The sequence below is a fragment of the Schistocerca gregaria genome, chromosome 5 (genome assembly GCF_023897955.1).
Source record: "Schistocerca gregaria isolate iqSchGreg1 chromosome 5, iqSchGreg1.2, whole genome shotgun sequence".
Classification (NCBI taxonomy): Eukaryota; Metazoa; Arthropoda; class Insecta; order Orthoptera; family Acrididae; genus Schistocerca; species Schistocerca gregaria.
In genome coordinates, this window is record NC_064924.1 from 58,555,361 (window position 1) to 58,573,045 (window position 17,685).

The 17,685-nt window shown below is 40.7% G+C and overlaps 1 protein-coding gene across 1 annotated transcript in view; it reads right to left on the reverse strand.

The window, feature by feature from the left end:
- Nucleotides 1-253: 253 nt before the first annotated feature.
- The window catches only part of LOC126272152 (serine/threonine-protein phosphatase 6 regulatory ankyrin repeat subunit A-like), a 61,296-nt gene continuing 43,864 nt past the window's right edge, over nucleotides 254-17,685 (reverse strand). Inside the window, exon 3 of the mRNA XM_049974778.1 lies at nucleotides 254-3,186. Within this exon, the coding sequence (XP_049830735.1) occupies nucleotides 2,229-3,186 (958 nt within the window). The 3' untranslated portion in view covers nucleotides 254-2,228. The remainder of the gene's footprint in view (nucleotides 3,187-17,685) is intronic.

Consider the following 17,685-nt stretch of genomic DNA (forward strand, 5'->3'; position numbering starts at 1 on the left):
GTCATACAAACCGATGGGCGTGATGACACTGTGTTCTCTCTTGGTCATCTATGGATTTCTTTTTGTGGGGCTATGTGCAAAACTCTTTGTAAGTGACTCCTTTACGAAAAAGAACACCAGAAGTCAAAATGTTCATTTCTAGTTTGGTCGTATTGACGACTCCACTCACACTTAAGAATGTACATTGTGAAACTGATTAGTGCTTTCATGTTGCCCATGTGATCAAGGGGATTCACTGATGACAACTACGACATATGAAAAAAAATTGAACTTTATTTTACAATCTCTTTAAGTCTTAATTATGTGACTAAGTATTAAATAATTATAGCCACTTGTAATCACTATGCTAATTTTGAATTGCTTTGTATAGTGTTTTGCAGAGCACAAATGTCTGACATACAAAGCTGTAAAGACGTACAGTCTTCAAATTTTTACACGAGTCATACTTAGCTGAAGGATTTGTGAACAATCAATGGTCCTTTCTTACAGCATACCAACTGTTCACTGCACATATGTCTGGGCTACTTATACTGAAAACATTTTTGATAACTTGAAACTTATATTCAGACTTAACGTTTTATGTCATGTCAGAAAGAACATTAGTATACATAATAAATGTGTCACATTACTAACATTTTAGATACATAATGTCTAGGGTGTGGGTTAGTGTTGTGGAACAGCTTCTGTTCTTCACGATTGCAGTAGTATTATTAAGCTTAAACAATGGATGAAACTGTAAAACACCCATTGACAAAATCCTCAATTCATTTAATCAGCTTAGCAATCACTGACTTATCACACACTACAACATTCATTACAAATATTTACTTCATCTGCAAGCAAAAGTTGGGAATATTTTACTGCCTTTCTTCTTCCCATCTTCACTAGTGTCACAAGCGTAATATTCTGTCATATGTGCATCAGATTCAAATTGTAATTTAGTGAAATCTGTTTGATATTTCACGTGTGTTATGCTTTTTTTTAATTTAAAAAAGCATTTTGAGTTCATGTTTCATTCTAATTTGGTCATGGTTTCGCTATCTCACAATTGTGGAGCTAAATTTCATAATTTAGGTTGCTCTGCTGTGAGATAATGCTGACTGGTTTGTCTGCAGTAATCCCATTTGAAGATTTTGAGTGTCAGTGAAAAACTTCTAATATTAATTTTGGTAGTCAATAAGTTTATCACATGAGTAGAAACATTTTCTGAATTCTACAAGCTCCCTTCCCCTTTGTGTATTTTGTTGTGTAGATTCAAATATTTCAGATGAAGTGTTCAAGAAAGTGATCTGAATACCTAATCAAGTTCCTAATACTCAATTACCAATTGTACAGCTCATCCGGCGATAGTACAGGAGACATATGGCCAAACAAGGAAAGCTATTTGGAGCAACACCTGTCAAGTTCGTGCATACCATTTGTGGAAGCTCTGCTGGTATGACGCCTAGCTGAACCGCTGGCACTCATCAGCATCAGAAAGAACATGTGGCAAAAGAGGAAGAAAGATGATGGCTGAATGTCTTTTTCACAGTTATGATGGGGCGCATACAGACAGTCGTTTGTGAGCAAATTAATATTACTGGTGGTTGATAGCCCCACGTATAGCCGGGCCTTTCCATTTGCTACTCTGGCATTTTGCACTCCTAGAATTGAGTCTGGTTGCCAATATGCATTACACACTACCTACCTTTTTACTTACAATGTTACTGGATTTGAAGTAAACAGAGTGTATGATGACATATTATGAGACACTTTCTGCCATTAATCCAGTCTGGAATCAAGCTAAAGGTAGGTTTCTACCACAGAATGAACATGAGAAAGAAGAGGGTAAGGTGCAACGTAAGTTCCGCACAGCACGAAATAAGCTGGTACAAACTGTTTTTCAGCAATCACATATTATAGGGAAACGATGTTTATTAGCAACAAGGTGAGTGTTATAGTATTGGTTAATTCACATGTACTACTGAAAAATTTGTGGTAGAAATAGTTTCAGAATACTACTAAAGAAGGTGCCCCTTGAGGCTTATATTAGAATCTAGGTTCTTGCTTCTTTGACTATAGTGTTTTTAGACTAATTATATCAGCTAAGTATGAATAAATACAAAAGAGTGACTAATGAATAAATACAAAACCGAGTGACTATAATATTATTTTCTTTGGACGTGTTCTATTTAAAAATACAAAAAAGAGAAGTAGAGAGGTTCACAAACGTTGTTGGGCTGTAAGATTTATTTCAGGATCTGCAGCACCTGCAGCCGGAAGTTCCGCTGTGTGGCAGCTTCTAGGGGCGTCCTCCCCTTGTCGTCACTGATCCCCTCACTCGCACCAGCCTCCAGCAGCATAGCTGCCATCTCTTTATTGGTACGGTATACGGCATGGTGCAGCGGTGTTCGCCCCATCCGACCTTTGGCGTTAGGGTTAGCAAAAAATGCCAGCAACAGCCGCATTACAGCCAAATGGCTCCTCTCTGCCGCCAAGTGCAGAGGCGTATTACGCAGATTATTTTTCGCGCCGACGTTTGCCCCCCTCTCCAAGAGACATCTCACCATCTCCAGGTTCCCTGCGAGTGCAGCATAGTGCAATGCAGTACACTTCCTCTTATCTGCCACCTTCACATTTGCCCCCGCCTCTACAAGCACAAACACCAAATCAGTGTGGCACTGCAGTACTGCTTTGTGCAGCGCCGTTCTGCCTTCTATACATTTAACGTTGAGGTCGGCAGAAGATTGCGCCAACAGCTGCACCACTGCCATATGGCCCCTCTCTGTAGCCAAATGCAGCGGTGTGAGATGCCAACTGTTCCTGGGTCCCACCTGTGCCCCACTGTCCAGCAAACACTTCACTGCCTCCAGGTCTCCATTTTGTGCTGCCCAGTGCAAAGGTGTCCGCTGGTTGCGATCCCTAGCGCCCACCTTCGCCCCATGGGCCAGCAGACACCTCATTATATCCAAGCGTCCATCGTACGCTGCCATGTGCAGAGGCGTCACGTGTATTTCGTCCTTGGCGCCTGCATTTGCCGCACTGTCCAGCAGACACCTCACTGCCTCCAGGTATCCACTTTGTACTGCCAAGTGCAGAGGCGTCCTCCGATCGACGTCCTTGGCATCCACCTCTGCCCCATTGGCTAGCAAGCACCTTACTGCCTCTAGGTGTCCACTGAGCACTGCCCAGTGCAGCGCGGTCATCCTGTAACATATATATTTCATTCAGTAAATGGTAAAAAGAGTTTATGAACTGTTTTCGATGGTGAATTGCTGCTCAGTGTGGTGGCGCACAAGCCAAGCAGTACTTTGTAGGATGGCCAAATAACGAAATGTTTCAGAGAACCTGCTGACTGTTGAAAACAGTGTGGTGGCCGTTCTGAATATTTGAAACTAATAGCTCTTAGATATTAAAACGGAACTAGAGCAAGTTCAAAAATGGCTCTGAGCACTATGGGACTTAACATCTATGGTCATCAGTCCCCTAGAACTTAGAACTACTTAAACCTAACTAACCTAAGGACATCACACAACACCGTCATCACGAGGCAGGGAAAGAGCACGTAAATTGGACAGAAACAGTAAGTATGTGTAAATCATATGTATATAAGGAAAGATACAAGTCCTTAGAAAAATGTAGCTGAAAAAAGATGTTTGGAGGTCAGTTACAGAAGGTGAAGAAAATAGACAATAGCTGGCCTCTATCGTAGGAAGGCAGGCAAAGGGCCCAAGGAGACATCCGATAGCTGGCCTCTATCGTAGGAAGGCAGGCAAAGGGCCCAAGGAGACATCCGAAGTGAGGGAACTGTAGTGGATGACGGATGCATTAGACTATGGTTGTGAATGTGTTGGTGACATAGTATAAACTTTTACAAATTTAACGCTTTTGCGCTTTGGGTGTGAGTGTGACAGCACAGTTGTGTAAACTTTCAAAAACTGATTAAAAACACGGGTAATGAAGAATGTTAAACAGAAGGTAAGTCGAATGTGAACACGATAACATTTGAGTGTGACCGTTGTAGCATTAAAGTATAACAACATCTAGTCAGGACTACGGGAGCAATACCTAAAAGTCTTGTCTTTTCATGTGCTGAAAGCACATTCCAAGTTTAAATGTGGAACATTCACACTAAGAACAGCGTTAATGTGCTTGTCACGAAATACTGTGAACTGAGTCTTTGAGATAGCATGGACCCTATAATGTGCGAAGCACCTCTGACATCTCATCCCATAGCAATTATTATTGTATTCATGGTGGATTATCCAAACAAGATAACACAGCGGTTGACTGGACATAGAATGCATTTTTCAGTAATTACAAGCAGTACTACCGATCCACTCATGCGTGTGCAAATTGGCTTTCTGCCTCCAAACTGATCCTAATGCGTCTTCTCGCCGTGCAGAACGAATGGTCATCGAAAGGTAGGGAACCCGACAACGCCTCTGCTGCCGGGGGGATTGGGTCACCAACATCACTAAGAAGTGAGTAATGTCCATCACGATGGAAAGAAACATACTAGCATCCTGTGAGAGAATCCTTAGCGCATAAGTTTATCCAGGTAGTACATAGTAACTGACTTAAAATTTGAAGAATTGAAGGATATACAAATAGTTCTGCCTAAAGAAAACCCTCGGCTATTCTTTTGTAGGTTTAAATGACTAGAATAATAACTTCTTTTTGTAGTTTAATAGTCAGATTATTATATGTTCATATACATCTATGTTGTTCCAGACTTTTTCAACTCTGCAGATTTTCTTTCGGTTTTGCTACTTCCCCAACGAATTCGAGCAGTTCGGAGTACATGATCAAAGCACCGTTTTCAGAATTATGGATGTAATTACTTTCGATGTTGAAACAAATAATTGGGTAATTCCTCTTGCCAACTATGTGAGGAGCAGAGTTTACACAGGAAACATGGAGTGAAAGTAGAGGACATTGTCTGTACAAACTAAAAGCAGTGGTGTGAGGAAGCAGCCAAGAAGTCATAAAATTCCAATTATCCAAGCAATATGTAGTTGTCAGGCAGAAAGGGATTCTATAAATACTGGTGGCCTTGATTCTGCGGAACAATCCAATATATGTGCCCTGTAAATATGAACACCTTACATACATTCGTTCAGTGTCTTCTGAACATGAGCGTACTAGCCCTACTCCACCATCAACACCTATTTTTCGAGAACCTAGTGCTGTGCCTTCATCTAGTGCAGCTAATGTAACATCACAAATAACTGAATCAGGGAGAGTTGGGATTCAGGAAGAAGTGACAGGTCATTCTCTTAATCAACACTACACTCTAGTTTTCGAAACATATCTGCGTGTGCTTGTATGGGGCCAAAAGGAGTTTGATTGACAACTAGTATTTTATATAAGATTTATATGGATTCCCAGTCTTTTCAAATTGTAGACGACGAAGGTTATCTGAATTTAATGGAAGTCGTTAGCCCATTACACAAGGTGCCTTCGTAATTTCCTATGAAAGGAATGTTAGAAACCAAGTACTGTGTTATTAGAGGGCACTGTAAAGAGAAACTTCAGAAAGTGAGTAATTTGAATTTACAATAGGCATTTAGACAGACATGATGCAAACAAGAAGTTTATTGTGACTGGGCACGTTTTTTTTTTATGAGAAACGTTACGAGTTTACAATTTAACTCAATCCCATATTGCAGAGTACACAGCAAATATTTACTTAACATCTGTGAGGAGTGAGATATTGGAATCAATAAAATTCTGGCAGTTGTCACTGATGCTGGCACCAACATCGTAAAGGCAGTAGATACTGCTTTTGGTAGAAATCGTCATATATACTGGTCAGGCTACGTGTTGTATTTGGTGACACAAAACTCAATTGAAAAATCACGTTATATGCCTGACTAAATAGCACCAGTTAAAAGAATAGTAACATGATTCAAACAATGTGTTACCGCTACTGATGAATTGAGTAAGAATCAGATCTGAAGTCGATTCACGATGTTTCCACAGATTGGAATTCAATATTTCATTTGATTAAAGCTGCACCTCGAATCAATAAAATTATTAACTGCCACAGTAGTGCACCAGAAATGTTCAATGCAAAACAAGTAATTGATTTAATTGAAGAGTGCAATCTATTACGAGCAACTGAGATGACGACTTGCACAATCAGTGGTGAAAAATTTTTAACTTGTAAAATAATACCGCTTACCAGATTACTTACTACAACAGTAACTAGCTCCCAACAAAAGCAATAATAGTTTTAAAAGTATCGTAATTGCAGAAATTAAAAACGCTTGCCACATATTGAAAATATTAATAACCTTGCTGTCACCACTCTCTTGTATCCTCGATTCAGTAATATGCATTTTCAAGCCTCACTAGACTGTTCAAGAGCCATCAAGAGTCTCGAGTGACAAGGATATTGTTTCAAATTGAGGTGCATGAACAAAGAGGAAGTACAGATACACGGAGTAATGACTACAAACTTGTTGTTAAGAAGAATAATGCTTTGGCTGAACAACTTGACACCAATATGCTAACGGAACTAAGTTATTTCCATAACACATCTTTACGTAAGAGTCCTGAAGCTGACTTAAAACAAGATTCATTCATTTTATGCTAAGTCCGAGGATCCATCTATCCAAAGTTCAAGAAAGTAGCTATTAAACATCTATGCTCCGCATCGACTTCGACAACTTAGGAAAGCCTTTTTACAAAAACTGGACAACATCCGGGGTTACATAGACTTAAAGGAGAACTTCTGTCCAAAAGTTACTTTTTTGCAGTGGGTACCCATAAAAAACCGGGAACTTTAGTTTTTATCTAGTTTGCATAACGAATACATTTAATAAATAAATAATGGATTGTTTATTTTGGGACCCAAAACATCCACGTTCTTGAACATCGATGTTTCCCTTATATATATATCCTTACATATATCATACATCAATATGTATGAACTGATGTTAATATCAATGTTTCTCTAATATCGATCGTGCCTAGAGCACACCTTAACACAGCAGTGCATGCGAAGTCACAGACTATTAAACCTCGTTGGAATTTTGTTGGGGTGGGGGGGGGGGGGGCTGAGTTGAAATCAAATGACCAGCTTGACTTATAGTCAATAAGCTCGGGGAAGATCGCTGGGCTTGTCATAGCTGAGTTGGGTGTCTGGACACTACCAGCAAATCTTTTTCATTTCTATACCAAACTCCTAGTGAAGTCAAAGTTCTAGGAAACCGTGGTTTTCATGGAGTTTCGTTCAAGACGACTCTCATACACATCGTGTAGGCGAATTTTTCTAACATTTATGTTGGTAACGGCTTCTAGTTGTTGTTGTTGTGGTCTTCAGTCCAGAGACTGGTTTGATGCAGCTCTCCATGCTACTCTATCCTGTGCAAGCTTCTTCGTCTCCCAGTGCTTACTACAACCTACATCCTTCTGAATCTGCTTAGTGTATTCATCTCTTGGTCTCCCTCTGCGATTTTTACCCTCCACGCTGCCCTCCAATGCTAAATTTGTGATCCCCTGATGCCTCAGAACATGTCCTACCAACCGGTCCCTTCTTCTTGTCAAGTTGTATCACAAACTCCTCCCCAATTCTATTCAATACCTCCTCATTAGTTATGTGATCTATCCATCTAATCTTCAGCATTCTTCTGTAGCACCACATTTCGAAAGCTTCTATTCTTTTCTTGTCCACACTATTTATCGTCCACGTTTCACTTCCATACATGGCCACACTCCATACAAATACTTTCAGAAATGACTTCCTGCCACTTAAATCTACACTCGATGTTGAAAAATTCCTCTTGTTCAGAAACGCTTTCCTTGCCATTGGCAGTCTACATTTAATATCCTCTACTTCGATCGTCATCACTTATTTTGCTCCCCAAATAGCAAAACTGCTTTACTACTATAAGTGTCTCATTTCCTAATCTAATTCCTTCAGCATCGCCCGACTTAATTCGACTACATTCCATTATCATCGTTTTGCTTTTGTTGTTGTTCATCTTCTATCGTGCGTTGAAGACACTACCCATTCCGTTCAACTGCTCTTCAAAGTCCTTTGCTGTCTCTGACAGAATTACAATGCCATAGGCGAACCTTAAGTTTTTTTTTTCTCCATGGATTTTAATGCCTTCTCCGAATTTTTCTTTTGTTTCGTTTGCTGCTTGCTCAATTTACAGATTGAATAACATCGGGTATAGGCTACAACCCTGTCTCACTCCCTTCCCAACCACTGCTTCCCTTTTGTGCCCCTCGACTCTTATAATTTCCATCTGGTTTCTGTATAAATTGTAAATAGCCTTTCGCTCCCTGTATTTTATCCCTGCCACCTTTAGAACTTGAAAGAGAGTATTCCAGTCACATTCTCAAAAGCTTTCTCTAAGTCTACAAATGTAGATTTGCCTTTCCTTAATCTGTCTTGTAAGATGAGTCGTAAGGTCAGTACTGCCTCATGTTTTCCAACATTTGTAAGGAATCCAAACTGATCCTCCCCGAGGTCGGCTTCTACCAGCTTTTCCATTCGTCTGTAAGGAATCCGCGTTAGTATTTTGCAGCTGTGACTTATTAAACAAATGCTTTCTTTGGGATTGGAATTATTATATTCTTCTTGAAATCTGAGGGTATTTCGGTTTTCATGGAGTTTCGTTCAAGACGACTTACATACACACTGCGTAGGCGAATTTTTCTAACATTTATGTTGGTAACGGCTTCTAGTAGCACTCGCAATACAAAGTTTAGAGAAGGAGTACACTGAAAGGCCAAGCACAAAAAAATGTATACACAAATTAATAGTCAGGGAAGTAAGCAATAGAGTGCCAAAGTGTTCAATAACTGTCCGTGCCATGACAGTCAAGATACATTTACAAATGAAAAAGAGATTGCAAATTCATTTGGAAACTGTTGTTGTGAACTGTGGAGGAAAAAAAATTGAGACCAATCCCTGTGACCAATAAATACAGTTTTGATGGAAGAGCGATAAGGCTGCACGCGTTCTATTGTGAATGGTTGAAGACTTCAAACCGATATTAACAGACAGATGGGCATGTGATTCTGCTATATTAGTAATGCTGTAAACTCTTGATCAACCGAGATATTGAAACAAGTACGGTTTTGTGTCCACCTCGAACTAGCGATAGGCAAGCCTGAGGGAGCGTGGGCGTAGTGACTGGCCAACGAAGTGACAGCAAACATCAGTGTCCTGGACAGGGACCGTGAGCACGCGAGCCACTATTGACGAAGTATTTGCTGGGTCAGTGCATCTGGTGCCATTCCAAGAAGTTTGGCCCCCACCATTCCAGTATCCCATCAGTATTAAGTGTCGATACGTCCACCATTATAGATAGTGTGTAACAGCCAGAAACACCATTCGACTCTGAAAAGGAAAATACATAAATTGTTGAAAACATGAGTGCTACTCACTGAATAATAAGTATCTGTATCATAACAAAAGTGAAGAGTGTATTCTAACATTTATTTAGCAAATAAATAATGCTAATAGATCCCCCCATGAACCATGGACCTTGCCGTTGGTGGGGAGGCTTGCGTGCCTCAGCGATACAGATAGCCGTACTGTAGGTGCAACCACAATGGAGGGGTATCTGTTGAGAGGCCAGACAAACGTGTGGTTCCTGAAGAGGAGCAGCAGCCTTTTCAGTAGTTACAGGGGCAACAGTCTGGATGATTGACTGATCTGGCCTTGTAACAATAACCAAAACGCCTTGCTGTGGTGGTACTGCGAACGGCTGAAAGCAATGGGAAACTACGGCCGTAATCTTTCCCGAGGGCATGCAGCTTTACTGTATGATTAAATGATGATGGCGTCCTCTTGGGTAAAATATTCCGGAGGTAAAATAGTCCCCCAATCGGATCTCCGGGCGGGGACTACTCAAGAGGATGTCGTTATCAGGAGAAAGAAAACTGCCGTTCTACGGATCGGAGCGTGGAATGTCAGATCCCATAATCGGGCAGGTAGGTTAGAAAGTTTAAAAAGGGAAATGGATAGGTTAAAGTTAGATATAGTGGGAATTAGTGAAGTTCGATGGCAGGAGGAACAAGACTTTTAGTCAAGTGACTACAGGGTTATAAACACAAAATGAAATAGGGGTAATGCAGGAGGAGGCTTAATAATGAATAGGAAAATAGGAATGCGGGTAAGCTACTACAAACAGCATAGTGAACGCATTATTGTGGCCAAGATAGATACAAAGCCCACACCTACTACAGTGGTACAAGTTTATATGCCAACTAGCTCTGCAGATGACGAAGAAATTGAAGAAATGTATGATGAAATAAAAGAAATTATTCAAATAGTGAAGGGTGACGAAAATTTAATAGTCATGGGTGACTGGAATTCGGTAGTAGGTGGTGGTGGTTGTTAGTGTTTAACGTCCCATCAACAACGAAGTCATTAGAGACGGAGCGGGTTAGGGAAGAATTGGGAAGGAAATCGGCCGTGCCCTTTCAAAGGAACCATCCTGGTATTTGCCTGAAACGATTTAGGGAAATCACGGAAAACCTAAATCAGGATGGCCGGAGATTATATAAGGGTAAGACAGAGATCTAGGAACCAGGTTTTAAATTGTAAGACATTAACAGGGGCAGATGTGGACTCTGACCACAATCTATTGGTTATGACCTGTAGATTAAAACTAAAGAAACTGCAAAAAGGGGGGAATTTAAGGAGATGGGACCTGGATAAACTAAAAGAACCAGAGGTTGTACAAAGTTTCAGGGAGAGCATAAGAGAGCAATTGACAGGAATGGGGGAAAGAAATACGGTAGAAGCAGAATGGGTAGCTTTGAGGGATGAAGTAGTGAAGGCAGCAGAGGATCAAGTAGGTAAAAAGATGAAGGCTAGTAGAAATCCTTGGGTAACAGAAGAAATATTGAATTTAATTGATGAAAGGAGAAACTATAAAAATGCAGTAAATGAAGCAGGCAAAAAGGAATACAGACGTCTAAAAAATGAGATCGACAAAAAGTGCAAAATGGCTAAGCAGGGATGGCTAGAGGACAAATGTAAGGATGTAGGGGCTTATCTCACTAGGGGTAAGATAGATACTGCCTACAGGAAAATTAAAGAGACCTTTGGAAATAAGAGAACCACTTGTATGAATATTAAGAGCTCAGATGGAAACCCAGTTCTAACCAAAGAAGGGAAAGCAGAAAGGTGGAAGGAGTATATAGAGGGTCTATACAAGGGCGATGTACTTGAGGACAATATTATGGAAATGGTAGAGGATGTAGATGAAGATGAAATGGGAGATACAATACTGCGTGAAGAGTTTGACAGAGCACTGAAAGACCTGAGTCGAAATAAGGCCGTAGTATGAGACAGGCGAAATACCCTCAGACTTCAAGAAGAATATAATAATTCCAGGCCGGCCGCGGTGGTCTCGCGATTCTAGGCGCGCAGTCCGGAACCGTGCGACTGCTACGGTCGCAGGTTCGAATCCTGCCTCGGGCATGGATGTGTGTGATGTCCTTAGGTTAGTTAGGTTTAAGTAGTTCTAAGTTCTAGGGGACTAATGACCACAGCAGTTGAGTCCCATAGTGCTCAGAGCCATTTGAACCATTTTTTATATATCCAATACCAAATAAAGCAGGTGTTGACAGATGTGAAAATTACCGAACTATCAGTTTAATAAGCCACAGCTGCAAAATACTAACGCGAATTCTTTACAGACGAATGGAAAAACTAGTAGAGGCCGACCTCGGGGAAGATCAGTTTGGATTCCGTAGAAATGTTGGAATACGTGAGGCAATACTGACCTACGACTTATCTTAGAAGCTAGATTAAGGAAAGGCAAACCTACGTTTCTAGCATTTGTAGACTTAGAGAAAGCTTTTGACAATGTTAATTGGAATACTCTCTTTCAATTTCTGAAGGTAGCAGGGGTAAAATACAGGGAGCGAAAGGCTATTTACAATTTGTACAGAAACCAGATGACAGTTATAAAGAGTCGAGGGACATGAAAGGGAAGCAGTGGTTGGGAAGGGAGTGAGACAGGGTTGCAGTCTCACCCCGATGTTATTCAATCTGTATATTGAGCAAGCAGTGAAGGAAACAAAAGAACAATTCGGAGCAGGTATTAAAATCCATGGAGAAGAAATAAAAATGTTGAGGTTCGCCGATGACATCGTAATTCTGTCAGAGACAGCAAAGGACTTGGAAGAGCAGTTGAACGGAATGGATAGTGTCTTGAAAGGAGGATACAAGATGAACATCAACAAAAGCAAAACGAGGATAATGGAATGTAGTCGAATAAAGTCGGGTGATGCTCAGGGAATTAGATTAGGAAATGAGACGATTAAAGTAGTAAAGGAGTTTTGCTATTTGGGGAGCAAAATAACTGATGATGGTCGAAGTAGAAAGGATATAAAATGTAGACTGGCAATGTCAAGGAAAGCGTTTATGAAGAAGAGAAATTTGTTAACATCGAGTATAGATTTAAGTGTCAGGAAGTCATTTCTGAAAGTATTTGTATGGAGTGTAGCCATGTATGGAAGTGAAACATGGACGATAAATAGTTTGGACAAGAAGAGAAAAGAAGCTTTCGAAATGTGGTGCTACAGAAGAATGCTGAAGATTAGATGGGTAGATCACATAACTAATGAGCAAGTATTGAATAGGATTGGAGAGAAGTGAAGTTTGTGGCACAACTTGACCAGAAGAAGGGATCGGTTGGTAGAACATGTTCTGAGGCATCAAACGATCACCAATTTAGTATTAGAGGGCAGCGTGGAGGGTAAAAATCGTAGAGGGAGACCAAGAGATGAATACGATAAGCAGATTCAGAAGGATGTAGGTTGCAGTAGGTACTGGGAGATGAAGAAGCTTGCACAAGATAGAGTAGGATGGAGAGCTGCATCAAACCAGTCTCAGGACTGAAGACCACAACAACAACAATAGAAAAAATCCATAGCTTCTTTCAGTATGTAATTTGATGACAAAGAGATGCAACTCTTGGAGAGAGAAGCAATGATTTCCTCCTCCCACAGGCGTGGCACTCCAGACTCAGTCGGGAGGTAAATAATGCCCATAACCTTTTCCCACCACCAGTCGCAGGCAGGGATTAACTTGTCTGCTAGCACAGCCGCTTTTATCTGGCGTAACCATCCTTGAGTTTTCCTTGTAGCAAGTTCTTCATGTTTGCCACGTAGATCCACCAGTATAACTGGGTGAATTTGTCCCCCTGATAAAATCATAGAATGCCCAATGGGCAGCTTTCGCCTCCTACTGCAAAAATATTTTGGAAGAGCTCACAGAGAAAGATTTAAGCGTTGCTGTTTGACAGTGGAACTGTAGAGAAGTAGATTGAAGGTGGTTCCATAAGTACTATGCCAGACACTCAATTGTGAATTGCAGAATAGTCATGTAGAAGATCTCTCTGTTCTGGACGAGTTCCAAGCAGGCAGGAAGAGAAGACATTTGCCGACGGTTGGCTCACGGGTATTGCAGGGACAGGTTCCCAGCAACAAGAGGCCGAATGCTAGCCACAGTTCCCGTCCTATCAGCTGACCTGCTCAGAACGATCTGCAACCTGATAATAAGAAGAGCTGGCTGGGAACCAGGTAATGATAATGCAGGTATCAAAGAATAACAGGCAGCAGGTGTGGCCTCAGGATGGTAACAACAATGTCAATTAGCCCCCTACAATAAAAGAACTAGCTGCTCCAGAAGCGCAAAGTGCTGCTGGCAGCGCAGGGAATCTCTAGGCTTATGCTTCAGCAGCTAGGAACTTGTAAAATCTGCTGCCCATAGCTCATTTGTCTTATTTTTGCACCTCTATTTTGTGCAGAACTAAGTTATTTCATTGTACTTTACTGATACGTTTCCTGTTATTATCATTCCTTTGATTAGGCATAATATAAGTGCTACTTAAAATTTTTCTTTTAATTGTTTTATCCTTCAAACTCCAGTATTGTCACTATTTCACCCTTACTTTACTACTCTCATAGCTCTCTGATTCTAACGGTTACATTAATGTACATATACTACTGTATTCATTAGCAAGGCAATCCTATATATATTGTTTTCTCCATCCTCCTTTTACATTATTACTCTACTTAACAATCATTTTTTGTGGTTGTTTCCTTTTACATTATTATTTTCTTTCATTACTTATTTTCCCGTACTTTAACAGTTCGCTGTGTCTCTATGTATTGTCAATCTCTGTAAGATTCACGCACTCAGTATCGCCACACTGCCTCTGGGGTCACGTGCCTCTCCTTGAACCTCACCCCCCCTCCCCCCTGCTGCCTTTGTGACCTCGCTTCCACCCGCTGCCTACCCATCCCCTCCTCGCTGCATTCCACAAAGCACTTGACCATGAATGGCCCTGACGCCCTAGGTCCTTCAATCTGCCATCTTAGAGCCAGAAAAAGTCAGGACAGTGCTATATTGCAGATCGACCATACTAAAGTTCAGTCTTTACCAGCCCACATAACTGAGTTCTGCTGCATATTCCAGGATCTCAGGTTCCACATTATACTCCTGTCAGAGATGTGGCCGAAGCCGTTTATCCCTTCTGGCTCTGTAAATCTTGATGGTTACGTCTTTCGGAGGCATGACAGATGCAAGAGACGGACGGACAGATAGGGGTGGGGAGGTGTAGCAGCATATATAAACGCAGATTTATTCACCAAGATTGTGCTCACATTTCAGAATGAAGACAAACAGCCTGAATACATGTTCATTGAAATTAAAACTTTAAATAGAAAAGTCTCGTCTGTGTTATATATATAATCTCCCTAAAGTTGGAGAGCTCTATACTTTTGAATCTGCACTCTCAAATCTAGATTGCCTGTACGAACATGTAATAATAGCTGGAGATGTGAACATAAATTTCCTAAGCAACAGTCCTTCAGAATCAAAATTCACGCGCATTCTTTCCTGTTCAAATCTTACGCTTATTCCTCTTGGGCCTACTCAACATACAGTAGACACCCACACGTTTATTGATATTTTCTTTACTAAAATTCCGAAAAAAGTTATTCACACCGCCCAGATCTCGGCACCTGGCCTGTCTGCCAATGATATAACAGTCATGGCCTACTCACCGCAATGCCCAAAGACCAAACTACAAGTGCTACTTTTAGGGATTTTAATTGTACAAATATGTCTGAGATTATAACTGATACCTATGATATCTCTTGACAGGCAACGTCTGATAATAGTTCCGACTAACGATGTGTCTCATTTCACTGAGAGCATCAATAAATTATATGATAAACATGCTCCCTTAAAAACAGTGAGAGTAAGGAGAAAACCTGGTCCACAGCTCACAGACAACCTCAAGCACCTAATGTCAGAGACGCAGCACCTGGAACATGCAAACGGCACTCAACCCCTGATAACTATTCCACCTACAAGCAACTAAGCAATCGAGTCAGTCAGTCTGTCAGAAATGCAAAACTCGGATATGCCCATGCACTAACTAAGGACATCCACAGGTCTGCTGTGTCGTGAAAAAATCTTCGAGGCCTAGGTATAAGCAAACCTAAATCTGCTGATAAACCTCTCATTACAGTTTAGGATCTAAATGATTACATTGTCACAACATCTCCACTCGACCAAGACATAAGGGCTCGACCCATAGATGCTGGGCCTTAACGTTTCAGTGTGTGGTACAACCGAAAAAAAATTTCTGCAGCCGGTAAGCCCTAACAGTCAGGAAATCCATAGCGCGAATTCATTCGGCAGCCGCAGGACATGATAATATAACATGTGTAAATGATCAATTTTCTTGTCAACCCATTACTGCCCAAAATGACTGACATCTTTAACCGCTCTCTAACGTCCAGCATTTTTCCTGTTGTGTGGAAGAAAGGTCTCATAAAACCATTACCAAAGAAGTAATCTGCCAAACGACTTTCTGATTACAGCCTAATTTGCATTCTACCAGCACCGTCCAAGGTGATAGATGAATACCAAGTCTGGTTTCCGGCAAAATCGCAGCACAACGACTGCTCTTATAAAAGTGACTGACTAATTAAACTATGCCATGGCTACTACTATGTGCTTCCAGGACATCAGCAATGCTTTCTGTTGACTTTGACATTCTGCTTGCTAAAATGACACGTAATTTTTTTTTTCAAGCGCTGTACAGTGGTTCCACTCGTACTTTACATCCTGCCAGCAGTGTGCAATGGTTGGTACTAAAAGGTAGCAGTGGAAGGATGTTATATCAGGCGTCCCACAAGGATCAGTATTGGGCCCATTACATTTCTCATTATATGTTAATGATGTGTTAACTATTCTCTCCCACTGCAGATACCACCTATATACTGATGACCTTTAGCTATAGCTCAGTGCAAGTACAACAAACCTGCACACAGCCATCGATCATGTAAATGCTAGAGCAGTGTGTGGAATTAAACATTTCGTTTAGAATACATTGTCTGGCTCAGCGGTAAAGATTAATAAAAGAAAATTTCTTTAGCAAACCGACAAAATAACTTCATTGTTCTGCAAGGTAATTAATGCTTGACTGTCATAAAGGTGGAAATAAAATAAAATCTGCAACTAATAACACATATTAGCCTTCCATAATTATGTGAATATATTTTAATTCACTTAACAGGTACCGGCCACAGAAATCTGTTTTGTTCTCGTTTAATGTGAGAACAGTAAACGAAGAGGACACAGCAAAATCACTAAATGTAAACACGGGTCACGTGAAGACTATCCACTTCCTCACTATAACTCAGGCCCCGGATCTACGATATTTTCGAACCGGGGCAATACCCCACCACTCCCTTGAGCGTTTGAGATAGGACGTCAAAAATTTGAAAAAAAAAAATCGAATTTACAAAAATATGTTCATTTTATAGCGCAGATCTTGCTGAAGAGACTGATGCATAAAACATGTGTGTTCAAGGAAATGTTAAGATACGTTATTTGGTCGTATGTGTGCCAAAGTACAGCATTCCCCTCCCGCACGTCGCTGTATTTCGCTCTGTGCAATTGAAACGACTATATTTTGTAATGGATGCCATCAAACCATATTCAGGGCAATGGAAACTAAAATGGCCTGTGGTGATGCCTCTCCTGCTTACAATCGGCCGGTTGGACATCCTGTCCCTCCTTCAAAAACTCTTCAGAAAATTTGCACTCTTTATTACATATCAGCCAACAACTTCCTGGTTTGTGTGACATAAAATTAAATATAAGATACATAAACCCAGTAAAGACATGAGACAAGCAAGACAATGCGCATTTCTTCAATCTTTAGCTCCTAGAATTTTTCTCTCTCTAATCTTGCTACAGCTTTACATGTCGCGCTTTCCTTCTATTACCTCATCAAAGTTCGTCAAACGTTTTGCTATATGAAAAATCGAAATGTCGTTGTCTAATACTGAAAAAAAAACATGTTAATACAAATAGGACCCAAGAGTGGTGTGGTTTCCCGACCTATTTTGGCACTGTCTGCTAGATAAAACAAAATAGGCCTTTCTAATACCGCAACAATTGTTAACGCACACCAAGTAAACGAGACTGTTTTGGCACAAACGGTCTTTTTTGGAACGACAGAATATAATTCACGAAGTACCAATATCAAATGCCTATTAGGCCTACTACAAGCAAAAAACTTCACTTTAGGGAATAGTTTCACACTTGACTCATACGCTCGAGTTTCTCAAACATAAGATCGATAAGTAGTAGTACGAAATTTTTAAACAAACTTGGAATAGTCATATTGTTCCATATTTTGT